This window comes from Hevea brasiliensis, chromosome 10 (assembly GCF_030052815.1).
Source record: "Hevea brasiliensis isolate MT/VB/25A 57/8 chromosome 10, ASM3005281v1, whole genome shotgun sequence".
NCBI lineage: Eukaryota > Viridiplantae > Streptophyta > Magnoliopsida > Malpighiales > Euphorbiaceae > Hevea > Hevea brasiliensis.
Window position 1 is genome coordinate 3,957,787 of NC_079502.1, and position 26,570 is coordinate 3,984,356.

Genomic DNA, 26,570 nt, shown 5'->3' on the forward strand with positions numbered 1-26,570 from the left:
ATTAAGGATAGGTAAAATGATTATTGTAGTATTTATAAAAAAAAATCAATAAATTAGATTGGTCATTAAATTCAGTGTTACAATAATACATAAGACAATTTTTTTTTATATAAAATTATAATTAAAATTTAAATTTTAAAATCAACTTTAGTACTATTAAATTAAAATTTAGTAGTTAAAAAATAAAATATTTAAACTTTGATATTTTATTTCTTATAATAATATAATTTTTCATTTCATCCTAGATCGTCAGATTAATTAATTAGTTTATTAATTGTTAGCATCGATCAAACAAGGATCATCTTATTTCAAGAGCCCATTTGGCAAGGATTTGTGCAGTTGGGCTTCCGTGCACAAACTCCAAGAGCCGAGGTGTCGTGTGAGGAAAGGCTTCAAGCAACTAAGAGCTTGCTTCTTTATGCAATGCCCATTTTGGCTACAAGCATGCGTCCATCACAGCACACCCGCGGTGCCAAATAGGCCCAAAGAAACAAATTGTGCAGTTTCTTTAAAATAAGGTCAAATGTACGGAGTTTTGTTTTTCAGAAAATAAATTATTTAGTTTAGGATAAGTAATTTTTTTTTAAAAAAATAAAGAAAAAATAAATTTTCCTGTAAGTTACTTACCCTTAATCAAACAGGCCATATTAGTCCTTTTGCCAAATTACCTCTTCATTCTCCATCACCCTCTACAGATTTTCTGGATCTTCCTGCAGATTTTCTGATCACTTTTTTAACGTTCTTAGAGTTATGCTCATTGTTAACACAATCAATGATGTCACAATCCCTCTTCAATGAATAATGTAACAGAAAGAAACTAAACAAGCTTAATGTAAGAGAAACCTGAGCAATAGTCTTTCCCCAAGCCTCTGCAATTTCACTTAGCACTACATTGTCCATTGCAAAATTAGTGCCCCATCGACCCCCTTTTGCTCCCAGGGAAGAATAAGCTGTTACAACTATACCTTTGGCCTTGCGGAGTTCTCTGAGTTTCCTTTGTAGCCAGACAGGGCTCATCTCCACCTGAATAATTCATCATCTCTGGGTTTTCAGTACTGCATAACACACACACATCAACAATTTGCATGCACAAAGGTTGCTGTGAAGAGATGAGAGGAACCTTCTGGGCTTTCTTGCTTCAATTTACACAAAATGCCCTCATGCTCTTGCGCTTAAGTACAATGGCAAAGGAGCAATTGTACGATACAAGTTCACATCATTTATCAAGATAAAGCTCTGGAGTTCAATTTACAATTTATTTAATATGAGGTTAAATCTCCCCATCCCATAGCTCTTCAAGGGACTTGTATGGTCCATTAGCTGAAACTAGTTCTTCTCTAGGTTGTAATCTTTGTTGTGGGATTTGATTAATCTTGTCATGATCATCCTTCAATAGTGCCCAATCAAAGATGTTCATATTCTCCTTCAGTCTTTCTTTCCTATAGCTCTTAACTACAAAACTTGTTCCTTGCTCATACGCCCATCGCAGACAAACCTGCCCACATGCATAATCAACACTAAAATTGTTTATAATTCATATAGATCACCAACATATATAATGCATTTTTTGTGTTCAAATGGGTGTTCTTTTAGCTTTTGTTTGACTGCCCCCAAAATAGATACCTGAGCAACAGTCTCGCCACGAGTCTTTGCAATCTCATTTAGTACTTCATTGTCCATGACTAAACTGCTGCCCCAGCGAGTCCCCTTTGCTCCTAGAGGAGAGTAAGCAGTCACTACTATGTCATTAGCCTTGCAGAATTCTCTAAGCTTCTTCTGTTGCCAGAGAGGGCTCATCTCCACCTACAGAACTCACCATCCATTTCTGGGTTTTCAATACTGCATAATATAGCAAATTGACACATAATTTAAGAGAAATGAAAATGAAAAAAAAAAAATACTTGATTTACTGCAGGAGGGATAGTAGCGAAGGCAAGTAAGTGTTCAAGCTTCTTGCAAGAAAAGTTGCTGACTCCAATGGCCTTTGTGAGGCCAAGCTGTTGGCACTCTTCCATGGCTGCCCACACAGACTTGAAGTCCATTGGCAGAAGCTCGTCCTTAGGCACTGGGAACATCAATCTTCCAGGCTTAAAACTGATGGGCCAGTGGATCAAATAAAGGTCTAGATACTCCAGTTGAAGAGTCCTGTGCACAATTAGTTCTATACATAATCTAGACTAGTTATCAGGACAAGCATAGGCAAATAAAAGCTGAAATTATGGGTTTATTTTGCAGTGAGCCAAAACCAATTCAATTTTAAAGGGGTTGATTCCTCACAACTCGCAAGCCTATCAATGACTCAATCCATTTTTTAATCGGCAAATATCGATTAAGATCAAAAGGTTACCAAATCTGGTAAGTTATGCAGCAAAATTTATAGTGCTCAAGTTGCTTATATGGTAATGTACAGTAATAGACAGAAAAAAAAATGGTCGGATCTCTTTCTTGCCTGAGGGAATTCTTTAGAGCAGGCATGACAAGATCGGTGTGAGCATCGGAGCACCAAAGCTTAGAAGTGATGAAGAGCTCGTCTCGAGAACCAATAAGGCCAAGTCTAAGCGCTTCAGCTATGGCTTCTCCCACAGCTTTTTCTGACCTGTACAGTGGAGAAGTGTCAAAGTGCCTGTAGCCAATCTTTATCGCCTCCAGGACCGCCGTCTTCATCGTGGCTTCATCGAAGGGGTCCGCCGCTGTCCCCATGCCTATTACCGGCATTTCCCGGTGGCCGTAGTAGGAAGCCAGCGTCATTTTCGGTGTTTCTGGTGCGTTGTCCATGTCTTGAAGAGAGAATCTTGCAAGATTGGTGTCGGCAGCTGCAGTCTACTGTCTACGCTTCCTTTTCTTTGGCAAGGATGAGACATTTTGCATGCAAGTCCTCCTTTTTGAAGTATTTGCATATATTCCTCTGGACATGCTGTGCATAGAATCATAAATTTACCATTAAAATCAACCAATCTCATAGCCCTCCGAGTCTTCTTTTTTTTTTTTTATTTAAATATAAATTTGGAATTTCACATTGTTGAGAACAACTCTTAATATAATTAAGCCAAAAACTCATCAGTTCTAAACTCAAATTCGTGATTCACGTTATGTTGAGCTTAAACTCATTGGTTTTAAGCATTGATTGAAATTGTCATTATCCTCCTTCATTTTGCTCCATCAGGGGCATTAACTGATTTCATACTTGATACCCATGAAAAGACATTCCCATTCCCATGAATCACTGCTTTCTCTTTTAAGTACTTCATTCTCCATTGCCATACTAATCCCATTGGTTAATTCATTCTCCTTCAGGGGCATATGCAGGTTACACAACCCAACTGCTCTCATCACCCAACCAACCAAGAGAAAAGGGAAAGCTGATTTGTTACTCGAGAAGATGGAAATAGAGGAATCATTTTATAATCAACATAACACCAAATCAAAACATCCACGAAAAGCATATAGAATTACAACAGGATAAACAACATTACAAGCATAGAATGCAAATACATAACTATATCATTTTCTGGAGAAAAACTCCATGAATTGTATGACATAATGCACTTATTCACTTGTATTTATTTCACATGTTTAACATTAAAGCTCCCCATCCCAGAGTCTTCAATGGACTTATATGGCCCAACAGGAGAGTCAAAGTCCTCCTTAAGCATGAATCTTCGCTGTGGGATTTGACTGATCTTTTCATTATCTTCCTTTGACAGATCCCAGTCAAATATCTCCATATTCTCTTTTAGCCTCTCCTTTTTATAGCTCTTTACCGCAAGAGTTGCCCCTTGCTCAATTATCCATCCCAGAGACACCTGCAATGCAAACTTAAAGATGATCACTGAGGGAAAATATATATCAAGAATTAATTAGTCATCCAATACTATCTATATCTAAGTACAAATGCACAAAGAAAAGACCAATTGAAAATATGCAATTAATAGAACCTGTGCAACAGTCTTTCCATGCTCCTTGGCAATCTCTTTCAGCACTTCATTGTCCATAACCAGATTGCTGCCCCAGTTGGCACCTTTTGCTCCCAAAGGAGAGAAAGCAGTCACTATGACATTGTGGGTCTTGCAAAATTCTATAAGCTTCTTCTGCTGCCATACTGGGCTCATCTCCACCTAAATATAATATATACGTATATATACCATCTCCAAAGTATCATCTACTGCCAAAAAATCTCTGACATCAACAGATTAAGTGTACATGATTAATCATAAAATGGCAGACTTACTTGATTTACTGAAGGAGGAATTGTAGCAAAGGAAAATATAGTTTCAAGCTTCTTACAAGAGAAGTTGCTGACTCCAATGGACATTGTGAGGCCAAGCCTCTGGCAATCTTCCATGGCTGCCCACACAGCCTTGTAGTCCATTGGTTGAAGCTCCTCTTTAGGTGTTGGATATTCATACCTTCCTGGCTTAGAACTGATGGGCCAGTGAATGAGATAGAGATCTAGCTACTCCAATTGAAGATTCCTGCACACAATAGCAATCAAGTACTCATAGCTGATTGAATTAAGGAATAGATTTTTCTTTTTTTTTTACTTAACTTCAAATGAACTTGAACACAAAATCTCACTTGGTAAGTGTGGTATAAGGTCTTTTCAATTGTTCTACTACTACTACCTCCTCAAGTTATGGATGAGGCACTTAAAAATCAACAACTGACAAAGACAACCATAAAAGAAAACAGTGCTAGATGTCTCCACCAAAATATGTCCAGAAAGAATAAAAAATTTGAAATTTTTTTTTTATAAATTTATATTCTACATATGATTAATCCAACTGGGTACAACAAACTTTATCCAAAAAAGTAGCAATTGATAGTTGATTCTCTGTAAAGATGCCTACAGCTACAGCAAACTAAACCAGTTCTTATTTATTTACTAAAAAATATACATAAAATATTAATTTTCTTCATATGATTTTTTTTTATCTGAGAGATGAATGCTTAATTACCTGAGAGAATTCTTTAGAGCAAGGACAACACGATCACCATGTGCATCGCTGCACCAGAGCTTTGAAGTGATGAAGAGTTGCTCCCGAGAAGCAAGGAGGCCAAGTTCAAGAGCTTCGGCAATGGCTTCCCCAAGAACCTGCTCTGAGCCATACATGGCGGCAGTGTCAAATTGCCTGTATCCCTGGCTGATGGCATCAAGGATCACCGCTCTCATGGCGGATTCAATAAATGGGTCGGCGGCTGTGCCCAAAGCGATCACTGGCATGTCCAGATTTCAGGAGGACGGTATGAGTTTCACTTGAGGGATCTTGATCACCTGAGTCTCCATTTGGTTTAACAGGTACAATAGGGATAAGAAGAGCCACCACGAACTCTTATAATGTGTTGACTGACATAAATATCTGAAGAGAATTCATAAATATGCATTGTTTAGCATCGTTGTTGAATGGTTATTAAGGGAATTATTTTTTAAATATATTATTTAAAAAGTATTAAAAAATAATTTAAAATTTAATTTAATTAATTTTAATTATAAAAATAATAAAATAATAAAATAATTTTTTAAAATTATATTTTCAATATTTAAAATAATACTTTTTATTCAAAAAATTAATTTCAGACCTTTATGCTATGTTTAGATAAATTATAGGAGGGAAAGAAAAATAAAGGGAGGAAAATTTTTTTTATTTTTCATCCTTTATTTTTTTTTTATATTTAGGAAAGGGAGAAAATAAATTTATTTTCCCTTGTAAAAGAGTGAAAGTAAAATAATTAAAATTACTATTTTATTCATATTTTATAAATTATTTTTTTATGTGAATAAACACTATATTAAATATATAATTATGAAAAAGGTTCATAAAATATTACTCCACTATTTTATTGTTATGTTAAAAATATTAAAAAAAATACAAATAATTAAAAGACATAAATGAATATAAAAGTAAAAGGATTATTATGTAATTTTATAAGTTAAAAAGGTGATTTGACCCTACACTGTTTGTTTTCTCTCCAAAGTGGAGAGAACAAGCTCAAACGAAAATATTTGATATTTTCCTTTCAATCCTCATTTTTCCTCTATTTTTCAAATAGGAAAAAATGTCACATCATAAATATTTTTCATAATTTATTTTCCTTCCTCCCTCCTTTCCTCCAATCTAAATAAGTTCTCAAACGTAATGTCAAACAGGCATATACTAAGATTTAACTTGAGATCATTCATTTTAGAAAAAATTATTGTTTAATTCATATATTATAACAAAATTAATAATTTAATACATATTTTATAAATTATATTATTTAATTTCTAAATTTTAATGTCACAAGTGTCATTGAGATTAAATCATATTAAGATAGATTACGTATCACTGAGATTAAATCATATTAAGATAGATTATGAAAATAGAACCCATCCTTAAAAACCTGCATGCAAGATGATAGTGTTTAGAGATTTATTAATCTCTCGTTAAAATTGATCATTATTGATGTGAGACAGCAGCACTATGGTGATTGCAATTCAGAGCTCAATAGAGGGAGCTCTTAGTACCTCAAGACTCGTTCAAGAAAGTCTCAAATTTCTTGTAATTTGAGAAATAATTACTAGTTAAATTTTATTAATTCTGAGTGACCTCAAGAATTATTGAAAATTCTATTAAAAATAGAAGTCCTAATTCCATCAGGTTTATAACTTTACTTAAAAAAGGAAATAATAATTAAAATCATAATCCCTTTCCTAATTGGCTTCTCATTGCAAATCCCAATTGGGGTGGGCACTAATATTCATACAAATCCTATATATATATATATATATATATATGAAGCCAATTGGTTATCTCTCCTACTCTCAGAAAACCAATGACGATGCTTCTACTTTACACCTGCTCAGAACCGCGCGCGCAAGGCAGCGCTCAACAATGGATGATTCCAACGGCAGTGTTTGCAATATCCTTTTTATTTCTCATCTTTCTGCACTTGTATTTCTGGTTCAGGAACCTTCATGCTCGAGTTCTCGATATTGAAAGCGGAATAATAATATGGGATGGCGATGATCATCCAAGTTTGTCAGACGCAGAGGAAGATATAGAGGCAGCTGCACCCACCAAACCATGGCTGACGGTAGAGGAGTTGGAAAAAGCATTCCCAACATTCGCTCATGGGAAAACCATAGAAAGGAATGTGTGTGCCATATGTTTCGATAAACTGAAAGAAGGAGACAAGTGTCGGAAACTTCTTCCTTCTTGCATTCACATTTTCCATAAAACTTGCATTGATCTTTGGCTTTCTAGGCATAATAGCTGCCCACTTTGCCGTGCCGTTTTGTTCTTGTAACTGTAGCTACCTAGCTTCTGTATAGGATTTTTTCCAAAGGTTTTGGAGTTTTGACTCTGTTTAGATGAAGTCATTCAAAGTGTTCTTTTTTTAGGTTTTGTTATTTTTTTTTTGGAAGAAGCCGCTCAAAGTTGACCTAGTGTTACAAAATATTATTATTACTATTATTATTTCTTCAGAATAAATTAATTTCAAACAATTTAATATGTATGAATTCATTTAGAAAGTCACACCTGATATATATGTTTGCAAAGCCATAAATATAATTCACTTGAAATTCTATATATATATGTATTTAATTTTGTAACATTTGTTTAATTAAATTCTAATAATAACTGATAAAATTGTATATATACAAAGTGCCAAATTCTAAGCCTGAGCTGAATGCCTTTACCACCAATGCCCTATAATGGCTAGCTGATTCAGCATATTTCAGCACTTGAAACTTCTGCATGCAATCCTTCACATCCACTGAACTGAACAACGTTTTCAAGTGTTTAATGAAAGAAAATATCAAACACACTTTGGTAATAGGTTAAACCAGCTCTGATTCATCTTTACCCAGCGCCACTTCTGACTCCCCTCAGAGAAGATGGAAGTAATTCAGTATCATAGATTGGAAAGATTATTAACCATTATGTATCACCATTCATTGGCTTGGCATGAAACCTTTTGGGTACCTAAAGTTGTATTTAAACGTGTGTTCTATCACATAAGCTGATACTTATAGTCTAGAATACACAAACTTCGAACAAAGTTCATGGAGATGCACCAGCATAACAGAGACTAAAGGCAAATTTCACCAGCTTTACATACTGCCAGAACGCATGCACTGAGAATTTACAGAAACAAACCAGAAGCTGAATAAAATTCATAACTGCTGGTCCAGATATGGATCCCGTGGAGCTTTTGTCCCTCCTATATATCCTGAAACACTTTCAGAAACCCCAGACACAAAGTTATTCAACATGGAAGTGCCCCATGCCAGCCATCCAGTTTGAGCTTGTTGCTGATTTGACTCCTGCATTGTCCTCTGTTGTTCCTCTGCTAACATATTGAGCCACCCCTTTTGCATGAACTCCCTGATAGCTTGAACGCCCTTGTGCACTATCTCCTTCGGAGGAATTATGAGTGGATTTTCATCCAAGTTGAGCTTGTTCAGATTTTCAAGCCTACCAAATGTATGGGGAAGAGCTCGAATTTGGTTGTTGCTCAGATTGAGCTCTGTCAGGTTAGTTAGATCACCAATTGTTTCAGGAAGTTCAGTCAAGTCACTGAAATTGCTGCTTAAGTTCAGGACCTCAAGATTTGTTAATCTCCCAATTGCAAGTGGCAGGCCACGAAGCTCATTGAAATGAACATCCAAGTATCTCAAAGACTTCATTTCACAAATAGATGGTGGAAGAAAACGGATCTTATTCAGCTGGATTGAAAGCCTTTCAAGATTCACCAGCCCATACCCAATATTTGTTGGTAAAGACATCAAGTTGTTAAAACTAGCATCTAAGTCCACCAAAGAACTACAACATAGTTCAATAAATTTTAGAAACAAAACAAGTTAAAAGAGTATAAACAAAAGGAAAAGAAACATCTATCAATAACAGAAATTGTGCCGATAACATAGGAAAGTGAACAGAAAAAAACCATCACCTGCAAAGAGCAACACTTTCAGGGAGAGCATTCAACTTGTTTCCTGACACATTTAGGACCTTAAGATTTCGCAACAATCCAACAGAGTCAGGCAGTGAGACAAGAAGGTTGGAAGAAACATCAAGCTCCTCAAGTTTCACAAGTCCCGCGATTGAATCAGGAATGACCTGTTGCCACAAACCAAGGAAATCAACAAAAACACTGCAAAACTATGCCCCAATTAGGAATTTTACCAACAACTGAATGAACCACTAGGAGGTTCCCATGAATCTTTAATATGCTCTTAGCTATTTAAGACAACAAATGACCGCATGTACCCCTTGACTTATTGAGTGCAATGACAAACGAGATATGTTTAGAAATGCCCAAGTCCAGCAAACATATCACAATTGAAAAGCATAAAAATTTTACATACACAGATCAGGAAGGATACCATTTTCTACAGCAAAAAGACGGATCAGGTTCCAAGCTGAAGAGTTCATTAAGTCAAGGCATGAATTACGACGCTACTGTCTAGTAACTGGCAAGGAACCTTTCACCTGAAAGCTTAAGCTTGCAGATGAGGGCTACAATAGTTCTATAAGCCTGAACAAGTGCTTGCCCACTTTCCACTTTCCCTTATACTGAAATATTCAACTAATAAATAGGTGGCCAGATTCGAACTCTGGACTTTTTAAGGTGTAGATGAGACCTACAAGAATACTTCCTATATCTCTCTATTAGTAACTACTTACCTAAACTCAGATAAATGTATTGGATCACAGGAACAAGTGCATAGCTAGAAACGCTAAACAAAGCTATTGGTCTCTCTAGCACTACACAATTACTATTGTTATTTTTGTGGATACAAACATTAGAGGCATTAAGCTAAAAACTGTAATAGCCGTAAAGAGGATTTCTAATTAATATACATACCTCTAGCTGATTGTGAGAGAGATTGAGCAGAAGCAACCCATGAAGCCTACCAAAAGCCTCAGGAAATAGCCTCAATTGCCGCCCAGAAAGATCCACGTTTTCCACAACACTACCACTCTCTGCTGCTTTCAGTATCGCAACAACCTCCCCATTCACTTCATCATTCTCAAATTCGCCCACAGCATTCCTATAAATCCCAACAAGCCTATCCTCAGCTTCCCTCAACTGCCTCGCATACTCCTCGTGCATCTCCTCCATTCTCACCACCGCCTTGTATATCTCCACCTCCTTGTCCACCTCACCCGATTCTTGGACCTGGGTCATCTTGATTCGTGCCGTGGACACAGCATCCGGGTCAGGTCGGGGACCCAACGCTTTGAGGAGGAATTGGGTCTGGAAGAAAGAGGTGGGGATGGCTTGGGTCAGCGAGGAGAGAACTTTTGGGTTGTTCAGATGGGGAAATTGGGTTCTCAAACTTTGTTCAAGTTCTTGTGGGAGCGGTGAGTGAGAATTGGGATCAAGATGGAACAGGAGAAAGGAGAGGAGTGGAAATTCCTTCTGGGTTGGATCCATTTCTTCCAAGAAATGAAATGAAATGAAATGCTCCTCTCTGCCTACAGATAGTAAAAAAAGATGAAGGATCAGAAGGAACCAGAGAAGTGGAAACAATGGGCTGCAAAAAGACAACGCCTTTTTAGATTGCGGAGAGAAACAACAAAACTTTAACAATGGTGAATTTCCAGTCGAACAAAGAAAAATGAAGCTCGAGGCGGCCAATTGTGGGAGCACAAATCAGCTTCTTGCAGGTTCTCCGTCATTTTCTATGATGTTTATCGGGCTGAGATGGCTGTTGACTCCATGGGGATTAGTTTGATTACCATGGTAACGTCTAGTTGGGGTTAAGGACTAAGGTTTGTCTTCTTCGGCCACAAGGTCCAAAACCCACTTGCACGCTAAACTAAATAAACGAAATGGTAAATTACAAAGTTGATTTTCAAAAATTATTTGTTAATTTATTTATTTGCAGTGTGAAAAAAAAGTCAGTTTTTAAAATTTTAATATGTAAATAAATTAATTTTTCTTTTTAAATTTAATTTAATTATCATTAATTAATAATATCTCAAATTCCATCCATTTAAATTATATATTTTTAAATTTAATATATATATTATATCTAAAATATTATAAATATAATTTTTATTAACATTTCCTTTATGTTCTCAATTTTTAAAAAATAATTTTGCTAATATATATCAAATTATATATGTATTTCATATGTGTATTAATAATTTATAAATCCTTTAAATATATGACTAAAATTATGAAGATTGATTTTTCATGATTTATAATAAAATTTTATGAATAAATATTATATTCAATAATAAATTAAACAGCATGATAATTAATAAGTTTAAATGATGATTCTCTTTTCCTTTGCATTTTATCCTAAAACTCTAATTTCTCATTATATAGTTTAAACTTTTATTAATAATTAAATTAATCTATGTTTTATTATTATTAATACTCCAGTATTACAGAGTTAAAATTGAGTTGTCTCTAGCTTCATGAAACTTTAATTTCGAGTCTAATAAAAAATATTATGCTAAAATAACTCTTTAATCTCTATTAAAAAAAATAAAAAAAAAAACTCTTCAATCCCTATATTTTGAAAAATAAAATTTTTAATCCATCAATTTTGTTTAAATCGCACACTTATCTTTTGATAGTCTATATTTAAGATTAATTATTACTAAATTCTTGGAAATTGCAATTATTTCCATTTTGATCCCTCAACCTTTTACAATTTCATTTATCAAATTTGCAACTATTTAGGAGAGAGGGAGAGAGCTACAAGCAAAACTAAATAATTAAATAGTCTTTTTTTTAATTTTTATTTAAAATAAATCATTTATAAAAGAAATTCAATTAAATTATGCTTGATTTTTATTTCTTTTAAAATATATATTTTTTTAAATTAGAAAAAAAAATTAAATTCTTTCATTTCAATATAAATGAGTATTAAAAAAAATTGAATGAATTGAATCCACATATAAATTAAATAATAAATTACCCTATTTTATATAAAACTTTAGTTTTGTATACATTACAATGCTTGATTTGTTTGAAGGGTCAATAGATTACACATACGTAGTAATTGAGATATAAACACAAACTAAAGTGGGATATTTAGCTCATTAGTAATTTCAATGTAGTTAGATAATTTGTCTAATAATACAAATTTCAATACAGCTTAAATGACAGTAATAATAAGGCCTATACACAACTCCCCTAGCTAAGAACATTTTTCATTCGATGTCCTTCAATCCACTACTAACAAGGTGACTTTAAGTTGCTAAAACATCCACTTCAATGGTTGTTCTTCCACTCAACATCAATAAACACCAAATCAATACCAAATTAGTGGTTTATAAATTTGAAATATTACTGATATCAGCCCTAATTCACCATGCAAAGGGTGTGAAAAATAAAAACAAATAACCTCAGCTATAAATGAAAAGGCTACAAACAATTTTATCAGAACTGATTCAACATAACATCTTCCAAGAAAGAAAAAGGAGGAGAGAAGACGAACAAGGAAGAGAAAGGGTGTTGGATGAGTCATAAACGTCTATAGGTATTCAAAATTTCGCATAGCTTCGAGCAACTTCCTCTCTGCCAAGTACACTTTTCATGATAATCTACACTCAACCTGATGAATACAGGTATTTGTTTCATAAAACCATCCTTTAGCAATCAATGGACTGCTTTGTGTCTTTCAGAAGCATCTTCATGCTCAACCTGACGGAAAAAAAAAAATAATAAATAAAAAATAATTCAAGACAAATTCAAGATATTAGCGTTTAAAGGAGGGGAGTACATCATGCATAATGGGAAAATGCCATAACAAACTTTTGTTAATGCAAGCCCTCACCTCTACAAGTACCCTTCCTTTTTTCTTCAATTTAGCACCAGATTCATCTTTCTCAAGCTTTCTTGAAGCCAGATCAGATTCTTTTCTCCCTCTCTTGTGATCAACTTTTTCTGTCCCCTCAGCATCATCGTCATCCAATCCAACTGTATCAATAACCATCGAGACATCAATCCATGAGTATATAGGCTCATTTTCATGAAAGGCATCGATTGACAAAAGGCAAGGCAACCGTTATCATGTGGTTAAATGCAAGAATTTTTTTTTGCTATAGGTATGAATTGGTAATGTCAAAAGGCCACAGGCCTCATGTTTTAATTTCAATATTTCTCAAAAGAATAAACATCAGACAAACAAGTTACATAACTAGAAACAAGCAGGATGCTTACAAAAGAATAGAGAAAATGCAATAGTAGATAGGATTTAAATTTCTTTTTTCCAGAATCATGCATATTATTCATGAGAAAATACTCCATAGAAAACATTCAATGACATATTTACCATTATCATCATCAAATGCAAGGGAGCCATTGATTCCAAGGTCACCAAAATCTTCTATATCATCTTCCTCTTCAAGGTCATCATAGCCCTCAACATATTCGACCTCAGGTTCCTGCTTATTCCATTTATAAACACAAGAAACTTCAACAATAACACACACACACACACACACACACACACACACACACACACACACACACTAAAGGCTAAGAATTGAAAGCTTTAGTGTCTTTCAATCTTTTACTTCTACAGCTGCTCATAATGTAATACAATAGACATTTAACATCAAATAGAGAATCATAATTTCTTAAAGAACTACCTCTTCCTCTTCTTCACCCGCAACCTGCAGTTCATCCATATCTAGTAGTTGATTGTATTTATCGGCAGGATAATTGTATATGTCACCATAAACTCCTTTCTTAAGGCGTTCTAGCAATTCTTTTTCGATGCTCTGCAGGCAAAAGAATTAACTGAGTATAGCCACTCAAACAAAACCGTATGAATGAAAATCTATGGAGTGGAAGTATAACCTTATCCAACAAGGCTGCTTTTTCTGCCTTTTCCTCTCTTCGAGCCTCCCTTTTTGCCAGTTTTCTTGGCGTTGTCATTATCTTTTCCCTGTAGAAAAGCCAATATGATAGTCACAGTATAAATGGGTAGGAACACATTGAGTAGCAATCCAACCTAGTGAAGCCAAGTATTTATGTGCAAAAGCACAGCTGAATATACCTAATGCAGAGCCTGAACTAAGCTCAACTTTCTTTGTTTCATAACTCAAAACACAACCAGCTCATACTTCAAATCAAATTTTAATCTGCCTTTAATATTCTTATTATGATTGGTTGAGCAAAACCAGACAATATTCACTCTCTGAGTGCTATATTTTATGATTCAAGTTCAAATATACACTTCATATATTAAATCTATAAAGCTAGACATGCAAACATTAATGAGAACCTTGTGCTTGTTTAATAATTGAGACCTCAAGCTTAAGCACCACTCATTATTAAAATGAAGAGAAGTTGAGCTCTTGAGTACTCAACTTGCTTACAGTTTAATGCACACCATTAAGCCTAAAGGAGCCATGACTAAATCAATCTCCAGCAAAATTTGGGAAATCTTAATTAATAATGTGATTGGCAAAAAAGCAAAAAACTAATATCTTTCTTATGAAAAAAAATTCATCAAATTTTGTTTACAGATTATTCATGGTGAAAAATAGCGTTTCGCATCCTGCCAGTTAATTGTCATCTTCTTTTCAAATAAGAAGGAACTAATTGTGCAACTACTTGGAATTTCACAATTTTGTATAGATAATTATAAAACTATTTTTATTGTCTGGAATCCATAACAAATTCATGCTACTAAATCTTTTAGCATAAGCATCAATCACTTAAAACAATGACACTCATCCAATTCCTGTTAAATGCCAATTATCAAAGCTGTTAACCGGGAAAAAAATGGAAATCATCCAAACCTATATCAGGTCAAAAGTCAGAGATAATATTCCAGAAGAATGTCCATGAAGAGGCTCTTTTAGATGGCAACGGTTGCCCCACAAACAGTGTAAAATCAAGAACACAATTCTGTCATTAGAGGAGATGACGAAAAACAACCTCACTCGCTCCAGACATTTCATAGGTTCAAGAACTATTATATTTAAAAAAAGCAACATGTAAGATGTAACTATCACGTCACAAGTTAAATGGTAACACCAACCAAAAGGTGTATTATAACATGAAATTCAGAGAAAATTAGAGCATGGGTCTAAGGTGTTGCTCAATATTCCAAAATCACTCCATAAAAATGTTGCCAGGACAAACAAAGCGGTGCACTAATACAGTCCACCATTCTTAGGGCATAATTCCAGCTTCATAAAAAATTGATTACAGAAAGAAGAAAAAATTTATAGCACAGTATGGAGCTAACCTTGTCTTCAAAGCAAGCTTCCTCATACGAATGCGCATCTGAGTCATTTTGGTTAGCCGTTGCTTTACTTTGTGTACGAGCAACTTAGGCCAATAAGTCTGTCAATTGAAATAGAGCATTAAAAAACAAGTGCAAGAGGTTATCAGATTAATGTCAAGCAGCTAATCTTCCATACCAAGTGTTTATCAATAATCTCAAGAGCCTTTTCATAATTTCTGGGAAGCTTAACTCTTTCCCACAATTCATTGGGTTTATGAGCCCTTTCTATTGTCTTCATATATAGATAGAAAACTCCTGCAGAGCACCACAACCACCAAATGGAAAATTAACACACAAAAGAAAATATAAAGAGCAACAAAATCTAAACGAGGACAAGAAAAAGAGAATAAAAGGGTAAGTGAAAATTACCATCATGATCACGAATGGTGGCATATCGACTGTTAGCGAGAGGGCAAGAACTTCGGTTACAAATCCCCGTCACATTGTATGGGTTTCTACAGAAATTCCCAGTCGTGATTCTGGAAAACCCACAGAAACCAATCAAATTCGAGAAGCCCCCACAAAAATTAAAGTTACCGGAACAGCAAGAAGCAAAAGCAACAATATCTGTAGGGAAAATGACTTACTTGGCCATGAAACTGCAGTGATTGTGCCTGATAACCTGCCATATAACCTCATCGTGCTGCATCGTTTGATTAGATAATTAAAATATTCACTTCTTGTTCTCCTTCTAGTTTGTGGGTTCGTTGATAATTCCTCTGGGTTTTGGGAGCTAGGGCTTTAGCTGTCTCAATATGTGTTCAATTCAAAAATTGGTGAAGTATATCAGTGATTCCAGCGAGGAAAGCTCCAACGCCTGCCTCTTCGAATGGGAGTTAGCAGTCCCCGTATACCCTAAAACCCAGTGTACAAAAACGCATCGTTTTGCTTGAAAGTTCGATGCAAGTAGGCCGCAATCAAACCTGTTTATTGGATGGGTCGTTAGGCCCATGACATTTTATGACCCAGCTCAAATGATTGGTCTACTTATTTTCCCAAATCTGATTTAATTAATTAAACAAAATTATTTAAAAAATAGACAATATATAACTTCTATCAAATTTAATCGGGTCTTGATAAATCTACTGATATGACTAGATTTAAAAATAATATTTTATTATAACAAGAAAATAACAGAGAGCATTAAAAATTAATTATTCACTGGGAAATTTATTTACAAATTCGATTGATTTTTATAAAATTATTTCAATAATATTAAAGTTTCATGAAAAATTTCCCGAATGAAAAAGAAGCTTCATGAAATTGAAATTAACATTTTTAGAGTTGAAAACATAAAGAGTTAAATTTATAAACAAATTTTATAAAATTTATGAAGTTCAATTTTCAATATTAAAAGAAAGAAATAGTAATTATTAAAATTTGAAAATAGCCTCACTGTTACCATTAAATTAAGAAACGGTAGTAGATGACAGTATTTTACGACTGCATAGGAAGCAATATATAAATTGATTTAACATTCAATAAAAACTTATTTGACATTAAATTTTAGAGTCAGAGATTATTTTTCAGAATAAAAATATTATTTTAAATATTATTAAAAAAAATAATTTTAAAAAAATTTATTATATTATTTTAATATTTTTTATTATTAAAATTAATTAAATTTAATTTTTAATTATTTTTTAATACTCTTTAATTAATATATTTAAAAAAATAATTTCCTCACATAATAATTTCAACCAAATAAACTTTAAATCTTCAAATTGTAATAGGCAATATCTAATTTGAGATAACTCAGACAAGCTGACCCCGCAAGAACAGCCGCCTTCTCAATCCCCATCGTCCCTTATAAAAGAAAATCAAGTCAAGACAATACGTGTGGATGGTAGAGCTTCATTTTTGTATAAGATCATCTTGTCCACTTCAGTCACATGGACCCATAAACAAACATTCAAGAACTAAATTATTACGAAAAATTGTCCATCCCTTGATAATACCCACTTTGAAGTTAAACATTCCAAGGGGTCCACTAATAGCGATCCCACCTACACCTCATCAATTTCAGCTTCGCTGCTTTCCATATTCACTTAGTACCACACATCGATGCTTGCAGCTCATTAAACAAACAGTGACCTTACAGTGTCAGATGGGGATTGAACGCTCTGTGGGATCCATGAGATTGCCACTTGATGACTATCAATATCTTCCTTTCTCTGTCAAAAGCAAGCTCATGTCCTGGGTGGCATCCTTCATTACGAACAAGTTGATAAAAGAAATAAAAGAAAAGATGATACGCAGTGGTGGGGTACCGTAACATTAATTCATTTTATCGTTATCTTTCATAAGATAACAATGTCAACTCCCTTTCATCGTGTTTGTTTTGCTCGTTAATTAATTTCTCTCTGATTTTCATCTCTCCCCAGAATTAGAGACAGCGAAGAGAATCTCTCTTTTGAAGGCTAAGTAAGTGGAGAGCCTTCTTTTTTAACCAAAAATCATGATGGCTCTTTCCTCTCCTTGCAGCTGGAGAGCCACTTTGGCCTTTCTCATTGATGAGCATGAGCATTGAGCTACACAAGGTATGGTCCCCTTGCATTATGGTGTTTCTGTCATGTAAATGTTATTTGGTCCTCTTGGTACGTCTTTAATCGTTTCCATGTTTCGCTGAATTCCGGAAGACATGGCCTCAATTGAATTTCATAGCCTTCACTTCTGGAATTATCTACTCGTAATTAAAGAAAACCACCGGTGCAGCGCATTTTAGTTTGGAATGTGTGCCATGCCACCTTCATAGCGCAGAGATTAATAGTATCTAGTCATAATGAAAGCCGCTCATCACCGGTTACATTAAGTCCCTATCACAAATAAAAGCAAAAAATATTAGCATAATGTGGTAGATAAAACATGGGATATAATATCATAATTCTTTCCAATTTTAAGCATATATTATTCGCATAAAACAACAAAATCGTTTTATTTAATCAAATGTAGATGGAGGAGAAGACGATCAAGACGCATCAAAGACCAACATTAAAAAACCCCAAAATTGTTCAATGTCAATCTCCAATTTAATCAGAGAATAAGTCACCCCATAGCTGTCATTAAGAGTAGGCTCAATGTAATTCTCCAATTTAATCAGAGAATAAATCAACCCGTAGCTGTCATTAAGAGTAGGCTGGCATCTACAAACCATGTCTACCTGATCAAAAGAGCAGCTGCTCCAATAAGCCTGGACAAGGAGAGCGAAAGACAATCTTCTATGGTCTTACCATTACATCACCGGAATTCTTCTCAAAATCTAAAGTGTAATATCCTATGACACCTCATACCCCTGTATTTTAGACACCTACGTTGAAGCTTTGCTTTGTTCTACCAACATGTACTCGTTGAATGGAGATCATCACGCTGCCCCGCTTGATATCACTTACCATTTCTTGACTTTGGTAACAATGCAATTCACAAAAATTTACAAACATCAACTTAATAAAAAAAATCAAATTCTCTAATTTTAACAGATATCGCATTTAAAGAGCTGATATGACACCTATCAAAGAACAAAAAAAGATTTCTCTCTCCTCTCTCTCTCCAAACAACAACCCCAACCCCAACCCCAACCCCCCAAAAAAACAACCACCAATTCAACCCCCTTTCCCCCTTACATCCCACCCTCTCTCCATTCTTCTGCAAATTTGCTCCATAATTATGCAAATTGAAATCCAAAATTCAACAAACTCAAATTGTACTTCTACCAACCTTTTCAAGCTTAATTTTTTAATACTGAACATGAGAAAAATAAGAAAAATTCTTTGCAAACCAAATATCTGGAAGTAATCAACAAAGTGATCAATGGGTTGGATGGTTCAACATGATTCACAAACCAAAAATGGTGAGTGCTGAGGCTGGCATTGCAGTTTTAGCAACTAGAATTAGCTTTTATTATTTTCAGAGAAAAAGTTTTTCTCAAAAAATTTGAGAGAATTCTGAAGAAAGTGGGATTTACGACAAAAGTTGAGGGCTGCGAGTAAAATACCCTCACGCACAATAGAAGACACATAATGGGGTATCTATGTCTAGATTAGGAGATAAAATGAGCACAAGGCCAAAAAGGAGAAAAAAGAAACAAAAAGAAAAGAAAACCCTTAAAAGCTGCAAGGAAATAAGAACATAAGAAAGGCAAAAGAAGGTGTTTATTACCTCAGACTCTAATGAGAACACGAAAAGGAACAAAGAGTCCTATTATATGCTTCAGTTGAAAATCCGAAATTTCAAGCCTTGAAGTTAATTGATAAAAGGGAAATATGCAGATGAAAGAATTATTTTAATTGAAATTTCTTATCGAGATCTAAAAATTATTTCATTGGCCAATGCTCTTTTTTGTTTATATGTTGGTATGGATAAGAACTGTTTATAAGAATCCAGCTGGAAAGAGATTGTCAAACACCGTACTCTTCTGATGGTTCCTAGTATGGCCAACAAATCTGCTGCACAGTAGACGTGCTGAATCTTACACTCCCATGTCCCATGGCTTAGAGAGAGAAGTTTTAATGTCAGACACCAAACTTCTGTCAATAAACGCGATCTCCTCCCCTTAACAAAGGTGGGAAAGTAGCCATTTAAAAAAAAAGGCAAAAGGAAGAAAGTGCGGGAATTAATTTAAGGGTGATTGTGAATAATGGGGAATAAACAAGTGCATCTTTTGGAATAATGATTCAAAAAGTTCATGCGCAAACCATTTGGATGGAATGAGAAAGAAGTGCCAAGGTTTGTGCGCATATGCTCAGAAGTTTCCAAATCAATTTTTTGCTTCGAAGCTTTGCAATGCATACAAATAAAACAAATTCGAAGAATGATTGGAGAAAACACAAGTAATTGGCACCATAAATTCAAGAAAGAAGATGCCACATTAATGTAAATAAAGCAGAAATGCAAATTGCTTCTGTCATTGACCAAGGAAATTTACTTGATGCATTTTCCAGAAAGAAGAATCCTTCGTATATGCTTCTCCATCAACTTCCAGCTTTATCCACCAGAATCTCCTCGTCAACCTGCAAATCAAAATTTAACAGCAAAATTAGGCAGGAAAAGAAAAGGGCAAAAAAGATTCGAACGGATAAAGCAATACAAAACGAGTCCTAATCAAACAAGAAACACATCATTAAACCCTAAACAAACAAGAAACACATCAATACGACCAAAACAAAGACAACCAAACAGGGACAATAAAGATGAGGAGGAGGTTTGTGAAAATGGAATATACGAAACCAGCCATCACATGACAGGCACGTGCTAGCCGAAAGAATAACGGAGAAGGAGACGTGGCACGCAACTACGGAGGAATCTAGCGATAAACAATAGGGAGAAAGCATCTGCTGTTCTACGCGAATGGAGACAATGACGATGGAAAATTGGGGAGGTGACGCGAAATCTGTAAATAAAATGGAAAAAATCGAAAGGAAACAACTCACCATCACAATAATTGGTTTTTTTTTTTTTCTGGGCATCCAAACTCGGAAATTGGACTCGGAAATTGGACTGAAAATTCATTAATTTCCACGGACCAAAAAGCAAATCCTTCTAAACGATTTACAGTCCCCAAATTACAATTCATATATATGCTTCCGGTAGCTCCATTCCTTTTCTTTTTTAATATATTTTTTCCCTTTCTTTTACTATTTATATTTCAATTTCTTCTCATATGTCTCAGTTCAGTTCCGGAGCAGCTATTGCCAATGACGCCCGTTGTGAACCATGTAGGCATGGCTAGGGTTTCCATAAACATGGTAACCATAGTAAGGATGAGGAATGATCTTCTTCACGGGATACGCTACCGGCTTCGGGAACTGATGGTAGCATCTCGGTGTAGAAGTTGAAACCGCTGAACCAACAGTGGCAGCATAGCTATTAGATGGTGATGATGATGAAGAAGACGACGACGATGACGACGAAGAGGAAAGAGGAGAAGAGATTTTTTTAGGCATGAAAAGGAAGGCCCTGATCTTTGGGGTTGCAGCTCGATCGTATTCCTCGATGAGATTAGCTAGATCCTCATCGGAGGTGATCGATACCAGAGCGTCTAGATCCTCTTTTGGCAACTGACAACGGAGACTCACTCTCGTCCCACACAACTCCCCAAGCTTCAACAACAGCTCTGTATAGACCACCACAGCCAATAATTCCATTCCAAATCATACTTCATAATCAAATTAGCTCACACACACACACATAATATATACACAACATATAACGCATTCAATATTTTCACAATTAAACAAAATTAACAGAATAAAACAAAAACACAAATTAATCAGGACTGACCAGAGAAGGAAATGGAGCGGTCAACGGCGAGAACGCGAGTTTCTCCACCATGATAACGGAGTTTGCCGTCAGGATAACGGGGAATGATCTTGCCCCCGTAGCTGCAAAGGAACTTGATGGTGGTAGCGGTGGAAGAGGAGGACGGCGGTTTGAGGTGGCGGTTTGAGGTGTTGTCAAGGGAAGGTCCGACCATGCTGTTTCGATTTAGAAAAGAAATGGGGTCCAGTTTTTGAGATTTGAAAAAGAAAACGAAAAGAAAAACTTTAGAAGGGAAGAGAAGGAGGCTTGAAGGTCGAGTTGTAGTTCCTCTTCAAGCCTAGGTATGGTACGCTCCTCCCTTTATTTATAGAGCTTCTGGTTTTACGCTTTTTACAGTGCACGGTGGGCAGTAAAAAATGGGTGTGGGTCCAGCTGACGTCAGTTACATCTTCCGATATGGTTAGAAAAATATATTTAATTATTTATACACATTTTAATTAATTTTATAAATATAATAATATAAATATTTAATTTAATAATTATTAAATTTATTATTTTATAAATTTAAACTTATGTTAGGCGTGATATAATTTTAAAATAAATAAAATTAATAAATTTTTTATATTTTAAATTTATCATATATTTAAATTTATTTTTTTAGATAAAAAAATGACATATTTATAATTATGCAATCAAATAATTCGAAGAAATCGTATAGCTCTATAATAAAAATTTTAAAAGGTGATGACATACAGAGTGATTATATATCATAAAAATTAAATTTTCTTATAGAGTAAATCTTTTTAAAAATTTAGGTAAAAGGTAATAAAAATTGGAGCATCTAAACGAAACATGTAGTGTGTTTCTTACTTTTGTCTAGAAACATCGACAAAATTTAAAAAATGAAAGAGATTATTTTTTATTAATTCAGTAATTTAACTGAATGTCATTAATGCATTACATCTTGGTGATTTATTGCGAGATAAATAAATGAATTAACAATTTTAAGATTTAATTTTAAATTAATTATTAATTTTTTATTATTTAGTTTTGTTTGAAATTAAGTTTTTAAAAATTATAAATTTTTTAATTTTATTTTTTTATATAATTTTAGATTCAAAAAATAAATTAACAAGCTTAAGTCCTGTATGAATCTTTATGAAATAAATGGATTAACGAATCTAGAAATTTCACATAAATAAGATAATTAAATTTGAAAATGAAATGATCGTTATGTAGAAAAAATAACTAATTAATAAATATATAAAAATATTTTTACTAGTAAATTTAATATTATTACTTTATTTGAGCTTTCAAATTTAATTATTAAATAGAGAAAAATAATTTTTTTAACATGTAATCCATTAGAAAGAGTACACACCCTTTAATAAAATTATTATAATTTTTCAAGATATAAGAAGAAAATAAAATTATTATAATTTTTTTAAGATTTGAGAAGAAAAAGTAGAGAAATATCACGCGCTATTAATAAAATCATCGTAAAATGATAAATTTCATTAGTTATTCTAAAATTTAGAAGTTGCAATAGAATTATTCGTACACTTAAAAATGTAATATAAAATTTTAAAATTTTAAAATTTTGTATAATAAAATTATTTTGACTCTTAATAATCAGTTTATACAATTTAAAATAACAGTGACGTGAATAATTCTCTTTTCTCTATATGATAATAGTAAAATGAACAATAATATTATTCACAAAGCACTCATAAAAGAATATACGTCCTACAAAATAATAAAACGCTTGATGTATAGCATATATAGTAATTGATTAGAGAAATTATATTTAAAAATAACAGTAATGATGTATTTTATTGTAACTCTGAATTATTTATATTAACATTTTAATTATAAACTGGTTATTAAAAATTAAATATATATATATATATATATATATATAATGTAAAATTTTAAATTTTAATTTTTAAATTGTATTTTTAAATTTAGAGCATCTTTGTTAACCCTAAAATTCAAGAACTAACTTGGTAGAATTTATGCACATATAAAAATATTAAAAGATGGAATAAGTTGGTAAGTCTGCAGTAGACGAAATATTAATTATAAATGGTAAGGGTATATATGATTAGCAGATTCGTGTGCTTTACGTGTATTCCAATCCAATCTTTTATATTTCTTTCATTTTCCTTAAGAAATCGTTAACCAGCCCAACAAACTAACAAACCTTTTCTTTATTTTCTGTTATAAAAAAAAAAATAAAAACTTTTCTTCTTTGTTTTTCCAAATATTTCTCTGCCTTTCAACATTGATGCTTATTAATTATTTAAATTAAAAATATATGGTTAAAAAAAAGGTGAATAAAGGCCATCATTCAAAGAAAAATAATCATTGATTATTTAAGATATATATTTTTTTAAATTAAAATTTTATTAGACTGCGAAATTGATTTTCTTTTATTGGAGAATATCAGAAAGTTCAATTTTGCCACATGACTCTCTTACAAGTTATCAACGCACTCTTTGTTGAATTTCTCATATATGCATCCTTATATAACAAGCAGTTAAGGTAAGGGTTCTTTGATATGTGCTGCTATTATTTGAAAAGATCAGATATTGAAAAACACTATCAGTGCATGTAGTAATTCTTTGAACTCAATTTTAAACAGATTATATCATGAGAATTAATTCAAGCATGCATCATAAAAATTCATAGCCATAACCAGATGATAATATAAGCAAATATTTTTCTGCACCAAAGAAAATTAATAAAAAAAAACAAAAAAAAAATCGTTTTCACTTGACGTAGAATAGTCAATCAAATTTAAATATCTTTTATTCTAACAGCTTCTTCCTGAATCCACAATCATTCGACGGCTGCATGCATGTATGGTCCAGTCTTCCAGCAGTCATGATCAAGCCATAAGGAGATCAATGGTGATTTTTTTAATATATTTTAAAAATATATAATTTATTCCACTTTTAAGGGCATATTTACCTTCAAAAATTATTTTTTTACGTAATATTATTCACTTTTTTTTCATAAAATTAAAATATTTATATATTAAATTTAAATTATAATAATTTTAAAATTAATAAAGAGTCACAAAATTAGATGTGTTTATATATATATAGGAACAATTTTAGTTAGTGTAAATTTAAAATATATTTTATAAAAATTGTTATTTTAAATTTACTTTAAATATGAATTATAGATCAAATATATTTATGAATTATTATTTATTTATAAGCATAAATAATTACATAAATAATAAGTTAGTTTTCAGTTAAATAAACTAAATTAAAATATTTAGAGTAGAATATTTTTAAATCAATTTGTATATATTAAAATTAAAATTTTTATCCAAATATTTTTAAAATACACTTTATTGATTTACTTAAAATTAATCAATTTAATTAACAGATTATTTGAATGGAAGGGTTTTGAGAGTAAAATAAAGTAAAGTAAAGTAAAGTTTTAGAAAATTTTTAAGTTATTTGAGATGAGGGTACAGAGGAGAAATAGTTTTTTTATAGTTAAATCATTCCATTTTTCAATTCACTAATCTGGTGGGTTGAGGGATAAGATTTTTATATTCCTATATTATCATTCTTTAATTTCTAAAAACTCAAAATTACTCATTATTTGTTTTTATAAATTTAATTGTTTATTAAAAAAATGTATATTTGTAATATTTATATTTAACCTTACTTTTCAATACATTCCCTCAAAATAAAATAATATTATTAAGCCTTCATTTACCTTACTTTACTTTATTTTCCTCCTAAACATAAAATAAATTTATGATAACATGAAAAATTTTAAAAATAAATAATTTATAAATTTAACTATTATAATATTATTTTATTAAATAAATATATTTCATGAGATTATTATTATTACTATTACTATTATTATTATTATTATTATTAAATTGTTACTGTATTACATTAGAATTGGACTTAGTTGAAAAAAATTTTTGAACTTGTTTGGGAAGGTCTAGAAAATTTATGGACTAATTTATAGTTTTACATTTAAAGTAAAAAAAAATCAAAAATCAAAAATCAAAAATCAAAATTAAGAATTAAGTATCGGGCTACAGACCCCCCAATTGGTTTTTTATCTTTTAGTCCCTCTCCTTTTTCTTTTTCTTCCCTCTTCCTCCTTCCCACCACTGACCACCCACCACCAGCCACCTCCTCTGATCACGCTCCACCTCCGACAACCTTGTTACCTCTCCAAGCATCGAATTTCGGCCAATAATTGGACAAAAAAATGTCCAAACATCCCAAAATAACCCAATCAGTTTTTTTGTGGGATCTCTCACATTTGGAGATCATTTCTGTCGAGATTAGTCCTAAAACACTCCTTTTTTCATGGGCTTCAAGTGGATACCAGGCTTGCACGAAATTGTTTCCCGGTTTGTGCAAATTAAGCTTCAAAAATTTTAACACATTTTGGCTTATGGCTTAATTTCTCCCAAACCATATTTTTTTCTCAAAAATCTAAGTATACCAACATGTTATACACTCCAAAAGTTTTGAAACGATACCAATTAGAGAATTTTTTGACACAAAAAAATTTTCGAGACACACGAGCTAGCTGGTGAGATTTCAGGTTTTTAAAGCCATTTTTTGGATTAAATAAAATTATATTCTAACTCCTTATATTCTAGGCTTCGTGTAGGAACTTTTATTTCAGAGAAATTCCACAAGCACCCAGAACTGCAATTGTGGTCCAGAAGCGTGGGCTCCGAGACCCACCTTGAAAGTAGGTCGATGTTATAGTCATTTCTACCATTTTCAGACACCTCATACTTGTTTCAAGTTAGAATTAGAGTAGGCAACCCAAATGCAAATTCACCCTTTTTGCTTTAAGTTGAGCTATAGATCGGTAATTAATAAAATATTTGTGAGTGTATGAAATGCACTAATTTTAATTGTAATATTAAGATAGTATTATTAAGGACCTCCAAAAATATTTATAGAATTTTTGAAAGTGAATTGGATATTTTTAGACAATAGTAAATTTTAGGCTCTTGACCTGAAATTGAATAATAACACTAGTTAATTGGTTTTGGCAATCCCTGATT

General features: G+C 32.9%; 6 protein-coding genes and 1 pseudogene across 6 annotated transcripts; 1 reads left to right on the forward strand and 6 right to left on the reverse strand.

Moving 5' to 3' along the window:
• Positions 1-672: 672 nt before the first annotated feature.
• Positions 673-1,017, reverse strand: LOC131169596 (deoxymugineic acid synthase 1-like). The gene has a single exon (XM_058128780.1). It carries the CDS (start codon positions 1,015-1,017, stop codon positions 673-675), a length of 345 nt encoding a protein of 114 aa, XP_057984763.1.
• Positions 1,018-1,110: 93 nt separating this feature from the next.
• LOC131169208 (non-functional NADPH-dependent codeinone reductase 2-like) lies at positions 1,111-2,824 on the reverse strand. Its single transcript, XM_058128951.1, has 4 exons — positions 2,450-2,824; positions 1,902-2,145; positions 1,624-1,803; positions 1,111-1,495 (listed from the first exon to the last, which is right to left on the reverse strand). The coding sequence occupies exons 1-4, from the start codon at positions 2,773-2,775 to the stop codon at positions 1,271-1,273; spliced, it is 975 nt and encodes a 324-aa protein (XP_057984934.1). The 5' UTR covers positions 2,776-2,824; the 3' UTR covers positions 1,111-1,270.
• A 551-nt stretch (positions 2,825-3,375) lies between these two features.
• Positions 3,376-5,284, reverse strand: LOC131169687 (non-functional NADPH-dependent codeinone reductase 2-like; annotated as a pseudogene).
• Positions 5,285-6,134: 850 nt separating this feature from the next.
• On the forward strand, positions 6,135-7,284 carry LOC110647754 (RING-H2 finger protein ATL39-like). Its single transcript, XM_058128781.1, has 2 exons — positions 6,135-6,145; positions 6,945-7,284. Exons 1-2 carry the CDS (start codon positions 6,135-6,137, stop codon positions 7,282-7,284), a joined length of 351 nt encoding a protein of 116 aa, XP_057984764.1.
• Positions 7,285-7,877: 593 nt separating this feature from the next.
• LOC131169685 (plant intracellular Ras-group-related LRR protein 3-like) lies at positions 7,878-10,747 on the reverse strand. Its single transcript, XM_058128950.1, has 3 exons — positions 9,850-10,747; positions 8,935-9,101; positions 7,878-8,804 (listed from the first exon to the last, which is right to left on the reverse strand). Exons 1-3 carry the CDS (start codon positions 10,420-10,422, stop codon positions 8,156-8,158), a joined length of 1,389 nt encoding a protein of 462 aa, XP_057984933.1. The 5' UTR covers positions 10,423-10,747; the 3' UTR covers positions 7,878-8,155.
• Positions 10,748-12,258: 1,511 nt separating this feature from the next.
• LOC110647764 (uncharacterized) lies at positions 12,259-16,228 on the reverse strand. The gene is made up of 9 exons (XM_058128952.1): positions 15,835-16,228; positions 15,617-15,726; positions 15,384-15,502; positions 15,209-15,306; positions 13,810-13,897; positions 13,599-13,730; positions 13,280-13,391; positions 12,782-12,924; positions 12,259-12,648 (listed from the first exon to the last, which is right to left on the reverse strand). The coding sequence occupies exons 1-9, from the start codon at positions 15,894-15,896 to the stop codon at positions 12,604-12,606; spliced, it is 909 nt and encodes a 302-aa protein (XP_057984935.1). The 5' UTR covers positions 15,897-16,228; the 3' UTR covers positions 12,259-12,603.
• A 4,500-nt stretch (positions 16,229-20,728) lies between these two features.
• On the reverse strand, positions 20,729-21,775 carry LOC131169688 (protein PAL OF QUIRKY-like). The gene is made up of 2 exons (XM_058128953.1): positions 21,524-21,775; positions 20,729-21,356 (listed from the first exon to the last, which is right to left on the reverse strand). The coding sequence occupies exons 1-2, from the start codon at positions 21,714-21,716 to the stop codon at positions 20,929-20,931; spliced, it is 621 nt and encodes a 206-aa protein (XP_057984936.1). The 5' UTR covers positions 21,717-21,775; the 3' UTR covers positions 20,729-20,928.
• Positions 21,776-26,570: the final 4,795 nt, after the last annotated feature.

Bases quoted from the DNA above. Each gene is read 5' to 3' on its own strand.
- LOC131169596 (XM_058128780.1), bottom strand. From the start codon at position 1,017: ATGAGCCCTGTCTGGCTACAAAGGAAACTCAGAGAACTCCGCAAGGCC.
- LOC131169208 (XM_058128951.1), bottom strand. From the start codon at position 2,775: ATGGACAACGCACCAGAAACACCGAAAATGACGCTGGCTTCCTACTAC. The intron at 2,146-2,449 runs GCAAGAAAGAGA...AATTGTGCACAG, and splicing joins GCTCTAAAGAATTCCCTCAG to GACTCTTCAACTGGAGTATC. The intron at 1,496-1,623 runs GTATCTATTTTG...GCATGTGGGCAG, and splicing joins GTGGCGAGACTGTTGCTCAG to GTTTGTCTGCGATGGGCGTA.
- LOC131169685 (XM_058128950.1), bottom strand. From the start codon at position 10,422: ATGGATCCAACCCAGAAGGAATTTCCACTCCTCTCCTTTCTCCTGTTC. The intron at 9,102-9,849 runs GTATGTATATTA...TTGTGGCAACAG, and splicing joins TCTCTCACAATCAGCTAGAG to GTCATTCCTGATTCAATCGC. The intron at 8,805-8,934 runs GTGATGGTTTTT...ACTATGTTGTAG, and splicing joins GAAAGTGTTGCTCTTTGCAG to TTCTTTGGTGGACTTAGATG.
- LOC110647764 (XM_058128952.1), bottom strand. From the start codon at position 15,896: ATGCAGCACGATGAGGTTATATGGCAGGTTATCAGGCACAATCACTGC. The intron at 15,727-15,834 runs GTAAGTCATTTT...TGGGTTTTCCAG, and splicing joins CACTGCAGTTTCATGGCCAA to AATCACGACTGGGAATTTCT. The intron at 12,925-13,279 runs GTAAATATGTCA...TTATTGATACAG, and splicing joins TGCATTTGATGATGATAATG to TTGGATTGGATGACGATGAT.
- LOC131169688 (XM_058128953.1), bottom strand. From the start codon at position 21,716: ATGGTCGGACCTTCCCTTGACAACACCTCAAACCGCCACCTCAAACCG. The intron at 21,357-21,523 runs GTCAGTCCTGAT...TGGTCTATACAG, and splicing joins CCGCTCCATTTCCTTCTCTG to AGCTGTTGTTGAAGCTTGGG.